This window comes from Idiotropiscis lumnitzeri, chromosome 10 (genome assembly GCF_059441095.1).
Source record: "Idiotropiscis lumnitzeri isolate Australia: NSW breed Sydney's pygmy pipehorse chromosome 10, RoL_Ilum_1.0, whole genome shotgun sequence".
Lineage (NCBI taxonomy): Eukaryota > Metazoa > Chordata > Actinopteri > Syngnathiformes > Syngnathidae > Idiotropiscis > Idiotropiscis lumnitzeri.
Genome location: NC_142400.1, coordinates 16,363,307 through 16,378,742, shown reverse-complemented (window position 1 = coordinate 16,378,742; position 15,436 = coordinate 16,363,307). Strand labels below are relative to the sequence as shown.

At 40.8% G+C, this 15,436-nt stretch overlaps 2 protein-coding genes across 2 annotated transcripts; both read left to right on the top strand.

Moving 5' to 3' along the window:
* Nucleotides 1–3,641: 3,641 nt before the first annotated feature.
* Nucleotides 3,642–9,540, top strand: LOC148329512 (uncharacterized). Its single transcript, XM_088307825.1, has 7 exons — nt 3,642–3,686; nt 4,848–4,919; nt 5,023–5,141; nt 5,238–5,286; nt 5,359–5,453; nt 5,555–6,065; nt 9,376–9,540. The coding sequence occupies exons 1-7, from the start codon at nt 3,642–3,644 to the stop codon at nt 9,538–9,540; spliced, it is 1,056 nt and encodes a 351-aa protein (XP_088163951.1).
* On the top strand, nt 9,316–12,826 carry kcns2 (potassium voltage-gated channel modifier subfamily S member 2). The gene is made up of 2 exons (XM_088307757.1): nt 9,316–9,653; nt 9,835–12,826. The coding sequence occupies exon 2, from the start codon at nt 9,862–9,864 to the stop codon at nt 11,299–11,301; it is 1,440 nt and encodes a 479-aa protein (XP_088163883.1). The 5' UTR covers nt 9,316–9,653; nt 9,835–9,861; the 3' UTR covers nt 11,302–12,826.
* The last annotated feature ends 2,610 nt before the right edge of the window (nt 12,827–15,436 follow it).

Here is a 15,436-nt window from a genome sequence, read left to right as displayed (position 1 = left end):
GACTTCACATAATCCACCCATGGAGGTCTGCTTTTAGTTTCTTATTTCTTATAAACATACGACAGTGAATCGGTTCTGGTACTTCCACAATGTGGTCCATGCCCCTCGGTTTCACTGAATTTAAAGGGAATAGGAAAGGAATGTGAATGGGGAGCAGGTGTTTTAAATTTGGTCTTGTTTGTCTCAGGCACTGCCTTCCGGCCAGTGTTAAAATTTCAGTGACAGTGTTAAAAACAGAATGTCTGTGTTGCATTAACATCACTCAGTAATAAAATAGCCAGTGTGGTTGAGGATGTGACACTGTGTGTTGTTATAATGGGGTGTCACATGTATTTGACACTGATTGATATCGATTTGAAATTGAAACCATGCCCTGATGTAATGATTGAAGTTGACTGGTTAGACTGCAAACAATATTCTTCAGCATCATTTTCTTACTCATTTGCAAGATGGAATCAAATTTTCCTAGATTAGGCAAAACTCTCACATAATTGATAAAAAAAATCTCACAACCTGTTTTCCACTTGAGTTTTCCATTTTGTATTGTTTAAAAGAGATTGGCCAATTGATGTATTTTTTGTGATGTGTGTCACATGGTTACATGGGCAACAAGGCAATCAGGTTCATTCACACGGTATTTAACATGCTTTGTTTGAAGCAGGTGTAGGCAGCAAGATTGATGAACTGCAGGTGAATTTTTTGGGGGGAACTGGTGAATAGCGCAGCTGACTCCATTCAGTCTAATGAGCATAATTTGTTAGCTCCTTGACAAACAATATGCTCATTCTCCAAAATGTAACAAAAATCCAAGTGTCCTTGAAGGAGTTTGATTACATTGAAGTGTTTGTGTGACAAGTTCATGTCCGTGGAATTGTCACTCCCTTCCCCACGGCTTACCAATGTGAGTTTTGATTTGCAAAAACAACAACAACAACAACAATAACAAAACAAACAAACAAACAAAAACAAAAAAAACAAACTTTAGGGTTTTCTAATTTGGCCATGCAGGCCTACAGAAAATGGAGTTGAATATGTGATGGTAATTGTTTTGTGTCCATATTTTTCTGTCTGTTTTGCACCTTGTCATTTTAAAGGTGGTCCAAAAAGTCTCTGCAAAATTATTCAACATCTGGACAGCCATCAGGTGATGAATGCATGAAACGTTTGGTGGACCAGCCCCAAAATGAAGGCTTGAACATGAAATGAACGTTCACGCACAGAGAGATGCTACATATTCAGACTCGGTATTGGGATCTTGTCAAATATGTAATGTCTAGTATTGTCACTTCCTCCTGGATGAAAAACTATGGAACTCAATGCCAGAATGGAATGTTTATATATGTGGCTGCTGAAAAGGATCTCCCAGGTTTCAGAATCGTTAACATCGTTATGATGCTAAGGCATTTATTTTGAGTATTAGTAGATTTGCAGTGCACTCAGTCACCCTGGAACTGATCTTAACGAGTGTCTGACTCATGTATAAGACATTCAAGTTGCCAGTGAATTCTAATTTTTAGAGCACTTTTTCTCTGATCAGTAATGATCAGTATTTCTTAAGCCTAATCACTTCAACTGCTCCCCCCAGATTTTGAGTTTCAGTCTGCTTTGCTGTATTTCATGCTTCGCTCTGTATTTAATGTTTCATTCATTTGATCCTGCATGGTGCGTAAAATAAAATGTGTTATTACATTTTAACTACTTTTTACAGTAATGGAATATTGAAGGTTGGTTATTGCAATTGGATTTATCAACAATGTTTTAACTTACATATAACACAATAGTGAAGAGAAAATAATAATCCATTTTCTTTGTTCCTTTCACAATGTCTTGAACTCATATGAGTGGTTTAGTATAAAAGGAAGGATTAGTGCAGAGAAAGATTAGGAGATAAAAATGTCAGCTTGAGGATGAGACCAAGAGGAGGAGAGAAAATGGAGTTTTCCTCTCCTTCAAAATCTGAGGCGTAGGCTCGACAAAGAGTGTGTAGGAGTCTTTTTATGTCGACTACATTTGCTGCTCCTGAGCTTTTCTCAACAAAATCCTCACTCCTTTGCCTGCTTGCTTTATTTCATCTCACACATTATTCAGCCTCTGTTGTCGCTACCCTTTAATTGCTGCCTTATCTGTTGTTCCACACTCAGCATTTCCTCATACTTACCCTCCAACATTGTTCTCAAACAGGAAGGTCATTGAATAACAATATTTGGAACTTTTCATTTGGTGTGATGTGTTGCTCTTTTCCATAGCCACAGGGAGAATGGCTCTGCCCATATGCATGATCAATTCTGTCATTCAAAGCTCACCCTGATTGACCACCTGCATCAGTTTATAAATATGCCGCGTCTTGAGAGATGATTAGAAACTGTAAATACAAAGGGGAATCTGTTTGGTCATGTTAAGTCCGACAATTCAAATGAAGTATGGTTTCCTTAATGGTCCCGCTTCCATTTCACGCCACAGCAATCCCCACAAATGGCTGTCGTTATTATAGCAAAGGGACAGACTCAGAATAGAGAACAAAGGATACAGTTAATGAATAGAAATAAATACATATGACAAGTTGCAGATTCATGTTGACTTGGTAGTAATTGTAAAAAAGGATTACGACATGTCCTTATGGGAGCAGAATCTAACATAAATTCAAATAAATTAAAGCATAAACCTGCCAAAAGAAATGACAGCTTACACCAGAAAACAAGTGTTTCTTACAGAACTGAGAACACTTGGTGAGCTCATATGAGAGGGCACTCCATATTTTCTCATTTTATCTCTTTGACCAGCAAGCAGACCTGCGGCTGGACCTGTACAAAGAAGACATGTTTTGGCTTTGTGTGCGACGCTTGTTTAGACGAGCCATTCTCTTTCCCCTTTTCAGTTGCAGATGACCTTCCCTAAGAGGATTCAGACACACTGAAACACCTGTTGACTGTAGGTGAGAACACGAGCAGCCCATCTAAAGACATCAGGTGGCTGTTTGTGGTCATATTGCAGGAAGCACTGAAAATACATCACAATTAAACCAACATTTTTAGCATTTCCCTCATTTAGTTTATACTGCAAAAAAAAAGAGGTATGATATATCCAAAACGTTGCTGAAAATGTCATTTATATTGGTAAATTATTTTAACATATGAAACTAATTACATTTTGAAAACCGGATATAAGGTGGATTCGGACGAGATCTAGCCGAATCTACAGACGCGCTTGATGGCAAAATGAAGGCCAGTGTTAATGGTACCTTACAGATGTAAATATATTTTATTCATTTTCATTTGCATGGGGCAGCACTGAAGAAATGACACTTTTCTACAAATTAAAGTGGTCTGTATACGGTTTGATTTTCCCTCACAATAACTCAATGAACAACCATTCAAGTCTCTCAATGGGCCCAAAAATGTATCTTTAATTATTTAAACCACATGTATTATATTTTGCAGCACAATGCTGGATGATGCATACAGAGTAAGAGTTGTGATGTCATGGAGCATGGTGATGTGACAATCATGAACCAGACGTGGTCGTTTGCGCCTTTATGATTAAATGCCTTTGACTATGATCAAATTGACATCGAAATGAGAGTGTATTGCTCTCTTTTGAACCTTATCTTGCTCTTTGAGCAATATGTCTGAAAAGTGGATGAAATGGATTTCATTGATGGAAGCATAGGTGTCTATAGACCCATCATGGTACGTTGCTCAGTTTGTGCTGGACTCTAGACACGTTTCTCTATTCAAATGGCACTTTTCCAGGTGGAGGCAATAGACTGAAATTATTCCTGACTTAATATTCCCACTTAAAACCTCCCGACGGAGCCTCCTGGAATTGACTTGGAAATTTTAGGCAAGCAAAGTGCCATATCAGGGAATGTTGGAGGTCATTCTCAGAAAGACCACACACACTACCATGACTATCTCAAACACAGATTAGTTAAAAAAAAATGACCCAGTGGATCCTTACACAATGTTTTACTCTCACTGTGAGCATCTCGTAGTTCCAAGCAGGAGTCCCCCTTACCCTTGACTACCTCAGTCCATAAAACACATGGATGTGCAAATTGCCTTAGCCCACCTTGGACTTCAGTCCAGTCCAGGGCAGATTTTTGCAATTTGACAATCGCATGCAGTCACGTTGTGAGTTGTCTTACAAGAATACAGTGCAACCTTGATTCTGGATTTAACAAACAGAAAATAGTATCAATTGGCAGTCCACTCAAAGTTCCCCTTCATATAGTTGGTGTCAAATTCTGTTAGTTCCAGAATTGACTGCTGTTGTTTACTGGTGCTGTGGTGTAAACAACAGACCTAGACTGGCACTCGTTTTTCAGTTTTGTCCTGCTGTTGTCACATAAACACATATGTCGGCTATATTGGCTAACAGATGTGTCTTCGTGGTGGCCATGTTGGCAGGGGCAACTTTCCCATCAAAGGCAATCGCAAGCATGGAAATTAGCTTAGCATCATCGTAGACACGGAGCTCATGAAGGCCAAATCTATCTCCTCATACCTGTGGCGGCTGTTTACTCAAGGGTTCATTCATCATGTATACCTTTCTAGAAAATGCTTTATTGATTTTAAGTTTGCAGTTGCTTTTTGTCAAGCCTCTCAGTGCCATCCAATCATAAGAGAGGTGGAAAAAAGGAAGCGTGCAACTAGACATAACCATCAAAGCTGTGCAAGAATTGTTGACCTGCACCCAAGATCTCCAAGAAAGCCTGAAACTCTGAAATTCTGTTTGGTGCATAGGCATAAATAATCGTTATCAGATGTCTTTCAGTAACAAGAATGTATCCTCCTCGTCAGGGGAAAAACAAAAGCAAAACATGATATCTTTTTAATCTTACTTTATAGATGTTTTTTGACACTCCAGCATATAGAAATGCTCTAAAGAGTTGTTGGAACTTCCACACTTATTTGATGCAGGTAAGACCCCCCAAACCAACATGTCAATTCTAATGTAAAATAGAAACATGTTACAAGTCATGTTTAGTACTTCACCAGAGTGATGATAGTGGTTTTTATTTAGATTGGACTGCTGGCAGAACTTTTGAGACTTCAGCAGAATAACTTGATCCCATCTGAGGTAACGGCTGAAGCAATGATCGAGCTTCTGGTGGAAGAGACCAATAAATCTCTCAGGATAAAGTAAGTCACTAAAAACACAAGTTACATGACACCAAAACTCACCCCATGTTGATCTGATTCTTTGGAAAAAAATAAAACATTTCCTTGGATTTACAGGCTTTGGGAGTTTGAAGTTGAAGAATGTTTTGAGTCTTATGTCAAGCTGGTAAGATTAAAATCTGTTAGTATTGCAACGTTAAGTGAATTGTGCAAGCTCCTTTTTGCATCTTGTTCTCAGGCGTTTGAGGTGAACACCAGCATGAAGATGAGAGACATTGAGTTGGAAGCCAGGAGGCTCCTGGACTCTCCTGAGATGGTCCCTCCTCAGTTAAAGTGAGCATCTCTTTTTGCACCTGATCAGCTTAAGCACATTTGTGATTTCATCATGCAAACATATTAATACACTTGTCTCATTTTCTGATTATCGCCTCCAGGCATCCTGGGATCATCAGCAAAGCTCAGCAATTTGCAGGGAACTTGAGGCCGCGGGAAGCTAACTGCCCCAAGCTACTCACATTAAATGAGATAGTGATACAGGTGCTTCCAAAAGTCCTGCAGGGCTTCTGGTCCTCTCCTCCAAAAAACCCGTTTAGCATGCCTTCCCTGTATCTCAGCAAAATGGCTGTTGGGGTGACGCAGGCTGTTCTGGATTTTATCTCCCTCCCATTTTCCATTCAGATCTACATCCACTTCTCCAACTTGATGAGAGACAATTTGGTCCTGTCTATCAGGGATAAAGTGAGTCAGGCTTTCCCTTTGGATGACGTTGCAAATAACAGTCCGAGCTTTCAACCAGAACTGCTTAAGACCATCACGCATGTCGCAGTGGGGGAAATCTGCCCGCTTTCTCCTTTCTTTACGCCTTTCTTACCTACGCCATCTTTACCATTTCCTGACCAGTCCCCGAGCACTGTTTTAACACTGTATGATGAAGACCTAAGTGAGGTGCTCATTGAAGAAACAACTTCTGTTTATTCAACTTTAGCTCTTCTCCCATCAAGTGAAGAAAATGACATTATGAAGGAAATTATCACACAAAAGACAACAATCAATTTAGTTTGTAGCTGGTTGAGGGAAAAAATCTGCTGCTGCTGACAATTTGTCTGTGCTCATTGAAGAAACTAATTCTGCTCATTCAACTTTGGCTTTTCTCCCATCAAGTAAAGAAAAAGGACACTAAGCAAGGTAATACCACGACGAAGATGACAATCAATATAGCTTGTACCTGGTTGAGGAAAAAAATCTGCTGATGACTATTCTTCTGTTAATACGATGTAGTCAACTTTATGACATTCAGGGCCCTATTTTCTTGCCCAGCACAAGCACAAAGCGGAGTCTAACTGTGCGCATTGGTGGAGTTTTCTTTCTTTTGCTAGTTTCCTAGACTAGTATAGGTAGCAGATGACAATTGCTACGTTGTGGGAATCTGCTCCGGATATTCCCTTTAAATTCAGCAGAGAAAGATCTACATGGGATGTAGATACAAGAGATCGGTGGGCAAAGTACATTAAAAAAAAAACTGCAATGAGATCCACTTGCGGATGGTGTGAAATCCATCGCTGTGGATAGCCAAATTTCCAAACATGGGAAAATGAAGATGCACCTGTCTCTGAAACTAGGGCCCTAAGTAACGACAATCCAAAATGTGTATGTGAGAGTTGCTTTCACGATTGGCAAGTAATGAGCATAGTAACACAGTATTACTCTAACAATTGATTGAAGAGAATGGTTGATCGTGTCTTGAAGCAATTGGAGCAAAATCGAGTGGCGTGCAATACTTGGCTGCAAACCGCCGTTTTGGATTATTTACATCAGTCCTCAAATACATTGTGGCCTGAAGAGAACCACACATCTACAAGGTTTATTTTGCCTTGGAGTTATGGAGTTAGGATTATTTAGAGAGAGATTCTCTAATCCCTTTAGATTATTTTCAATACAATTTATAAATTCCTCTTGTTCATTTTTAAAAGTATGTTTTCTCTTCAGTTGATCGAAGAAACCTCATTATCAGGGGCATGCCTCTTCACTAAAATTGTGTATTATGAGTGTGACTGTATTTTTAATGGTGAAGATGATTTAAAACCTGCCAATAGAGTTCATTGAAACATTTGAGCAGATCAATATGAATTCTGTCAGATTGAGTGTAAAATTGTCACTTAAATTGGTAAATGATTGAATGTTTGAGGCCATAGAATAGAGTCTACTCGCATTAAAAGGGAAAACATTTTTAGTCATCACAGCCCGCTACCTTTTAAAAATGAAATTCTAAATGTTGTGACCTTTTAACAGCATTCAGAAATGCTGCATTAAAGACGTGTTGGTCCCGATATGGGATTAGGCTGCATGCACAACGATGCCATATATACAGTATACAACGTATAATCAGCACCATACAGAACATGAGGTAAACACTGCGAGGATAATGATGATACCCAAACATTCCCACACATCCACAAATGAATCCCAGGGGATTAATAGAGAAAATCTGTTATGCTCTAACACCGTAGCTGTGTGTGGTTTCAAGGCTGTTGAGCTCACAAATACATCCTAACTGGCAGTGAGAGGATAAGGTGACTCTCTCGAGGCTCACAATAGCATAATAGCGTCACATTTGTTCATAAAAGCCATCCATCCACGTTCCATACCACTATATGCATTTTTAGAAAGGACTGGAGCCAAACCCGGCTGAAGTACAAAGGCCCGAGGCCAGATACAAAACTGAGACCTCCTTTCTGTGACGCAGCAGCATTATCTACAAATTGTCACCCACAAATGCACACTGAATGGTCATACCGTATAGAATGGTCTACAGATAAGTTAATTAATTTTATGAATTCAATATTTGTTCAACTTTGGTAGGAAATTAAATAAAAAAAGCAACCTGTGTACTTTGAAAATTATTCACATGCCTGGCAGTTTTGAGTAAATATTCCATTCTAAACGTATTAGCAAGTGTAATTCCTTTTTTTGTTTATCCAAGGCAATTTAACGCCTCTCTTTTGAATTTAAGATCAAACCTGATTTCTTTGGGAGCTCAATTATGCTGGCGATCTGTCCAAAATCTTTTCTTGATGGCATATTCATCTGCCACTTTCATCGTTGCTTTCAATCGTGGATATTTATTGAGACACAAGGAACATAGACATCAGTGTCTATTCAGTTTTATACCAGGTCCTACCTAGCTTTATCACAGGACTTATATATTCTGCCTGATGGCGTTCAAGAGTCATACGCTATGCTGTATGGCTGACACCAGTTCAGGGTGGACCTACTGCCTGAAGACAGCTGGGATCGAATCCAAGCACCCGCGACCCTTATGAGGCGAAGCGGAACAGATAATGGATGGATGGATGGTCCAATATTATGTACATTCAAGTGACTCAAACCTTTCATCCACACTCCTTATAAGCAGTGACAGACCACTGGACGCAGTCCAGAATGCTTGCTGTGACTCTTATACACAGTGACCTTTAATACAGTATATCTTTTTACTCTACTCTATGAAATTCACTTAAGGCATTCTGTGGTTTGTTTTTCATGAAACACTGTAAAATAACTGTAAGTGTAATCTAAACTGTAGTTCTTTGCTTGTATGCACTTTCCTTCCTACTTTTTACAAATGTATGTTTACCCTGTAGTTTCTCCATCCACCAATTTTTTTCTGCTAATCCACAGAGTTATAACTTGAGTTACGCACTTGGTCACGGTATGAATTAAAATCAAGGTACCACTGTACTTGTTGTCATAAATGTACAACGGGCAATACCAAATGGTCTAGGAGGCCGTTTACGTCACACAAGGCTGTAGGTTTCGCACCCTTTTTTTTGTCTTTGGCCATTGCATGTGACAAATAAGGTCGTCTGCGCTCTCTGCTTGCTTTTATTGTTTAATGACAATGCTCTGATTTACTTACATATGCCTGTTCCCCCCACAGTCTATATGCGTACTACCTGGTCAGCGTTGACTCCTATTAAAAGCGGCGTCATCGTCTCATCACCGTCATGTTGAGAGTGGAGGGAGGTGGGTGGTGCAGTGGGAGAGCTACGTGTTGCTGCGCAGCAACAGATAGAAGAGAGATGATGGAGAGAGAGAGAGAGAGAGAGAGACAGAGAGAGAGAGAGAGAGAGAGAGAGAGAGACAGAGAGAGAGAGAGAGAAAGGGTTGGAGCAAGAGAGAGGGGGGAGAAATAGAGCGAGCCAGAGAGAGGAATCCCCCTGTTCAAACAAAAGCAGTTGTTAGGGCGTGTGTCTGCCAGTGCCTGCGCTCACAGCCCAGACTTATCTGTGGACGCGATGGTGCAAACACAGCGGACTATATTTTTGCATATTTGAGAAAGGAGTACCAGTTATTTTTGTATGGACGCATCTTCACATTTGGCATCACTCCCTTTGGAGGAGTTCTTCCCAATCGACATGACTGAGACGCGCCAGCAGTTTTCCAGGAAATACATGTCAATTTGTGCATTTTAGGGGGGAAAACTTGCCAGGATGCCATCAATAGAATCATCTGCGGGGATTTGGTGACCCGGTTGCAGTAAGTTCTTTGTTTGGATGTTCGCTTCGAATTCATTCATTTGTGGGGAACACGTGGTTGCACCGTAAATAGACGGTAGTTCATTAAAAAGCACACGCCTGCAAAGAGTTCACCGACATCAATGTTTCTATTGAGGCTTTTTTCTTTAATTTTTCTGTGTGTGTGTGTGTGTGTGTGTGAGGGGGGGGGTGTGTGCGCGTGCACAGATATGACAGGTCAGCCCCTGAGGGAACCTGGCGGCAGAGCTCCCGCGGAGGACAATACCGCCATCCGCATCAACGTGGGTGGCTTCAAGAAGCGTCTCCACACAGACACCCTGTCTAGGTTTCCAGAGACACGGCTGGCACGTCTTCTCCAATGCCGGTCCAAGGAGTCCATACTAGAGCTGTGCGACGACTACGATGACGCAGAAAAAGAGTTTTACTTTGACAGGAATCCCGCACTTTTCCCCTACGTGTTGAATTTTTACAACACGGGCCGGCTGCATGTCATGGCAGAGCTGTGCATCTTCTCTTTCAGCCAGGAGATCGAGTACTGGGGCATTAACGAGTTCTTTCTCGACTCCTGCTGCAGTGGTGCCTACCACTGTAGGAAAATGGACCAGGACCGGGAAGAGTGGGAGGATAGGAGTGACGAAGGAAGCACCACGTCCTCATTCGACGAGCTGTTGGAGTTTTACAATGATGCCACTAAATTTGACAAGCAGCCGCTTGGAAGCACCCGCCGGCGCGTTTGGTTGATGCTGGACAACCCGGGCTACTCCGTGGCCAGCCGCGTCATCAGCGTTTTCTCCATCCTGGTGGTGCTCGGCTCCATTGCCACTATGTGCATGAACAGCATGAGCGAATTCAGCTTGTTGGACGCTCAAGGGCAGCCTATGGAGGATCCCCGCTTTGAGATTGTGGAACACTTGGGCATCGCTTGGTTCACGCTGGAGCTGGTGGCTAGGTTCGCGGTGGCCCCGGACGTTGTGCATTTCTTCGAGCTCCCGTTGAACCTGATTGACTTGGTGTCCATTCTTCCCTTTTACTTGACGCTCATTATCAACCTGGTGGTGGAGAGCAGCCCGGCGCTGGCCAACCTGGGCCGCGTTGCTCAAGTGTTGAGGCTCATGAGGATTTTCCGCATCTTGAAGCTGGCGCGCCACTCGACTGGGCTGCGCTCCCTGGGGGCCACCTTGAGAAACAGCTACAAGGAAGTTGGACTGCTGCTTCTCTATCTCGCGGTTGGGGTGTCTTTCTTCTCTGTCATGGCGTACACGGTTGAGAAAGAAGACAGCGAGGACCTGTCCACCATTCCGGCGTGCTGGTGGTGGGCCACGGTCAGCATGACCACTGTGGGCTACGGTGACGTGGTGCCCTTGTCTATAGCGGGCAAGCTGACAGCCTCGGCCTGCATCCTGGCGGGAATCTTAGTCGTAGTGCTTCCGATCACGCTCATTTTTAATAAATTCTCCCTGTTTTACAAGAGACAAAAACAACTGGAGATCGCAATGCGAAGCTGCGACTTTGATGAAGGCATAAAAGAGGTGCCCTCAGTCAACCTGAGGAACTATTATGCGCACAAAGTCAAGTCTCTTATGGCCAGCTTATCAAACATGAGCAGGAGTTCACCCAGTGAGCACAGTCTGAATGAGTCAATACACTGAGGGTGGTCCTTTGGGTGCCTGCGTGAGGAGCTGGCCCAGGCACAGAAGCATCTGCCACTAAAGCCCATTAACTTCCATCATGTGGGACAAAAGGATGTGGGAAATTTGAAACACTTTCCATCGGAAGTTGGATGCGTTTTGCAATTCTAATCTGACAAAATAGTAATAAACTGGAAATTTGAGGTCATTTAGATATCTTGAATTTCATGCAGTTTTAACAAAGAACACATTGTTTTACAGTAGATGTTTTCTTTATCAGTCCTTTTTTGGAAATGGCCCAAATGTGAAAAAGAAGGATATGAAATGAAGGCAGCACGGTGAGCCAGGGGTAAGCAGATCTGCCCCGGAGTTCTGAGGTTCTAATTTCTGCTTCAGTCTTTCTGTGTGGAGTTTGCATGTTTTCTGTGTGCTTGCGTGGCTATTTTCTGGGTACTCTAGCTTCCACATTCCAAAAACAAGCACGACAGAGTAGGTGAAATGAAAAATCTAAATTGTCCATAGGTTTAATTATGAGTGTCATTGGTCATTTGTCAATACAGTATGTGCCTTGTGATTGGCTGGCGATCATCTATTGTAGCCCAAAGCCAGCTGGGATGAGCTCAACAACACCAGTAACCTTAGGAGGAAAAGTGATAAAATGAATGCATTTCAAACAATAATTTTGATCGCTTTTAGATCTTTTATCTATCATGATTGTTGCAGCAGTGACAAAATTGTAAGCAGAAAATTAGAAGTGTAAAGATAATCGTAAAAAAAATCTGTAATTGTGCAACATCAGACCATGGTGTACAAGTGTGCAGTGATAAAAACCATGTCGGTATAACATCGATGCATTGTCACCTTCCAAAAACAAGTCATTTTTGTTTATTTTTTTACAGAAAACATGCATGCACCAAGTACAGAATATTTTTGGAATAATTTCATTTCAGGGTTAGAAGTACATGATCCATTTAAGTGAGGATGAAAGACGGGGCCAGAAACATGATTTAGACTCTCATTGGGTACATGCTTTTTTTTCTCAAAAGCATAAATAGAATAATATACCTTTTAAGTGACTTTAATGCATTAAAATGACATTATTTCTATGAATAACAAAATATATACATGCCAAATAAACTGAGCAGATTTCCAGGTTATTCTCATGATTTGTTTTAAATGCTCATATATTTCTTTGGAAAGTATTCAACTCAGAATTTTGGAACCCTTCCTACGCCTCTCTGTAGCTGCGTGCAATAATATTTGTGTCAGTTCTCAACGGAAAAATCAGTAAATGTAGTGGAGTCAGAGTATATCATCCCATTGTGGATTATAAATATTTTACTCAATGAAAAAGACAGAATGCTGTGCTCGTTTTTGGTCTTATACAGTATATGTAGTCCAGCCACCAGCTACTTGTTGTTAAATCGAAATTAAGCTGTAAAAGGTGTGATTTTAGGAAGTTTCAAATGTGGAATTGTGGTTTTGCAACATTGTTGCTTCAGATGTGTGTGTCATGCAAAGTGAATTAAACAAGAAATACATGTCAGAGTTTTTTCATTTTTCTTCATGAAGCTTATGTTTTACTCTTCCCTGATTCATTCAATATATAATAATCACAAGACAGATGGACATTTGTATTTACCGACATCAAAAACAATTTGACATATTTGAAAATGTTCTAATGTAAGGCAATCATAAATGTACCGTCGCCTACTCTTGGAACCGCATACACTGGCAAATATGAATAACATCTAACATGCGATAATAAATATGAATGTAAATATTATTGATAGAATAATTTGTGTCATATAATCATCACTGTATTTAATTGAAATGAACATGTTTTATTATTTATTCACTAACCTAACAACAATGATAATAATAATAATAATAATAATGTTTTAAGAGCAAATGAATGCCTAGTTTTGAGTGACACTGTCAGATAGTTGTGAATTTAACAATACCTTCATTATGCTTTTAGTTTATCCCATTGAGATATTTTTCTGATCCTGCTTGTGTCGTCAAATCAGGAAACAACAACAACAACAAACATTTCCGGGAATGCAGAAGTAACGTGGTTATAATTAAGATACAATAATTATTTTCAAACCCTCAGGTAGTCAAACACACTTAAGGTCAGGCATCACAATTAACATGAACGAACTGCGGCTTGGAATGTTGGCAACAACATTATTTCAATGTAAAATGTTTGAACAACTGATGTGCATCTACAGTAGATACACTGTCATTGTATATTTTCCAAGTACTCTGCGTCATAACAGTTCACTTAGCTGAACAGGGATGCCACTACAAAAGGACTTGGGGGGGGTGCTACGGCCCTGTCCAAAATCTGTGTCGCCCCAATTAAGATGCTCCAGAATTTTATTTGATATCCTAAAATATATTTATGAATTACTTTCTCAGGCCCTCAACGTATCGGTGAAGTCTCCCTTTAGCTCTGGGAGTGAAAAGATCCTGTCGCTGTTCCTGTAGCTGTATGAACAAAATGCTCTGGGCCAGTTACAAATAATTCATACTGTAGACAACGCAAACTAGTTTGTTCCGACATTGGCAGCTAAAACTGCTTGTTTGGTTTATATCAAGTTAAAAGTCAGTTCCGTATGATAGTATAAAGGATAGCCTCGCAATGAAAATGATGAGAGATTAGTGTCGATGAGATTTTGATGATATTAAGGTAGTGGCATAAAATAATCTCTTGATTGGTACAAAGAGGACCATTAGTAGCTGATTGGACCTGCTTGCAGCTGGCACAGGCTCAATTCCCCTTTATTGGTTCAGGAAACGGACAGGATGTGCCCAGTGTCGTCCAAATATAAGTGTATGTAGGTCACGGGGACTCCTGAGGAGGAAGATGTAAATGTCGCCCCCCTCCCTGCTCCCCTTTGGTTTGTCTGCACAATTATCTCTGACTGTGGTGACAGTTGAGAAGAGAGCTTCCTTCTTGTTTGACAGTTGACACACAGCTAAAGCAGACTCCACGCATACCAGGTTAGAATTGGGACTCATTTGAGCAGATCAAAGTCAGCAAAGGCTCCATGATCAGATTATCTATCAAAGATTAAGTGAGAAGTCAAGAAGTGGCAGTTAGTTGTGTGGAGCAGATCCGCTCAGCTATAAGTATGAGTATCAGAGAAAAATGCTTGTTGGTGACATCACGTTCATGCATCTGTGTTTCACCATTGCCTTTCAGTGGACTGAGAGGTGCCAAATACTACTGCCCCTGACTACTTTGCAGTTGAGGACAAGGTATCAGTATGCAAAACTCAGACTAATAAAATCTCAAATCTTATATGTGGACCCCCCCCCCCCAAAAAAAAAAAAAAGCTAGATGAGGAGTGAGTTCATATGCAAAGTTGCCTGAGTAATCGTTAGATCTGGGAAAACTGGATAGAAAAGAAAAAAAATTAAGATGGTTAACTTGTCATTATACCTAAATATTATCTTAATTGTATGTGGGGAAATAATCAGCTATAGGCCAGTGGAAGAGAACTGTGTATCATGAATGTTCATTTTGATAGGCGGAGAAACTAACACTGCAAAAAAACTTCATGTTGTCTATTACATTGCTGTGAAGTCCCGCTGTGCCCATCTTCAAATGTCATGACTTCCCTGTCATAGAAAAAGGGAGGAATACTCAGAGTAAGTGATAGAGACAAAAGGGTGACAGACTGGCTTCCAGATGACACTCCTTGTCGAGGTAGCGTGTCAGCGACTCCATTCAAGCAGAAGGCTCAAAATAACACTTCTGGCCGTGACATGTCACTGCTTACAGAATATGCCTGAGTATGCGTGAATAAAGGTTGGGATTGTGACCTTTGTGGTGCCATTGGCAACCCACCTTCCGGGTGATTCCCCTGATGCTCTCACCAATCCTCTTTGACTGAGGAGCTGAGTCTCCCTCTGTGAATCATTTTTGGTGCAACGTCACAACAGTATCCCAAAGACCTGTTTTGCCTCGTTATCTCTTTAATTGTGTGAGACAACAAAATCATTGAAAGCACCGCATTAATATTTTTCATGGATGTTCTTATTACTCAAATTAAACACACCTTTTTTTTTACATTTGCTCCGAAGGTGACCATTAGTAAAGCTTGTTGTGTAGATAGTGATGAATGTGTGGTATTTCCTCAGAAAG

Excerpts from the sequence above, each read along its gene's own strand:
- LOC148329512 (XM_088307825.1), top strand. The coding sequence starts at position 3,642 with ATGGATTTCATTGATGGAAGCATAGGTGTCTATAGACCCATCATG. Across the intron at positions 4,920-5,022 it reads TCCACACTTATTTGATGCAG|ATTGGACTGCTGGCAGAACT; the intron begins GTAAGACCCCCC and ends GTTTTTATTTAG. Across the intron at positions 5,454-5,554 it reads ATGGTCCCTCCTCAGTTAAA|GCATCCTGGGATCATCAGCA; the intron begins GTGAGCATCTCT and ends TATCGCCTCCAG.
- kcns2 (XM_088307757.1), top strand. The coding sequence starts at position 9,862 with ATGACAGGTCAGCCCCTGAGGGAACCTGGCGGCAGAGCTCCCGCGGAG.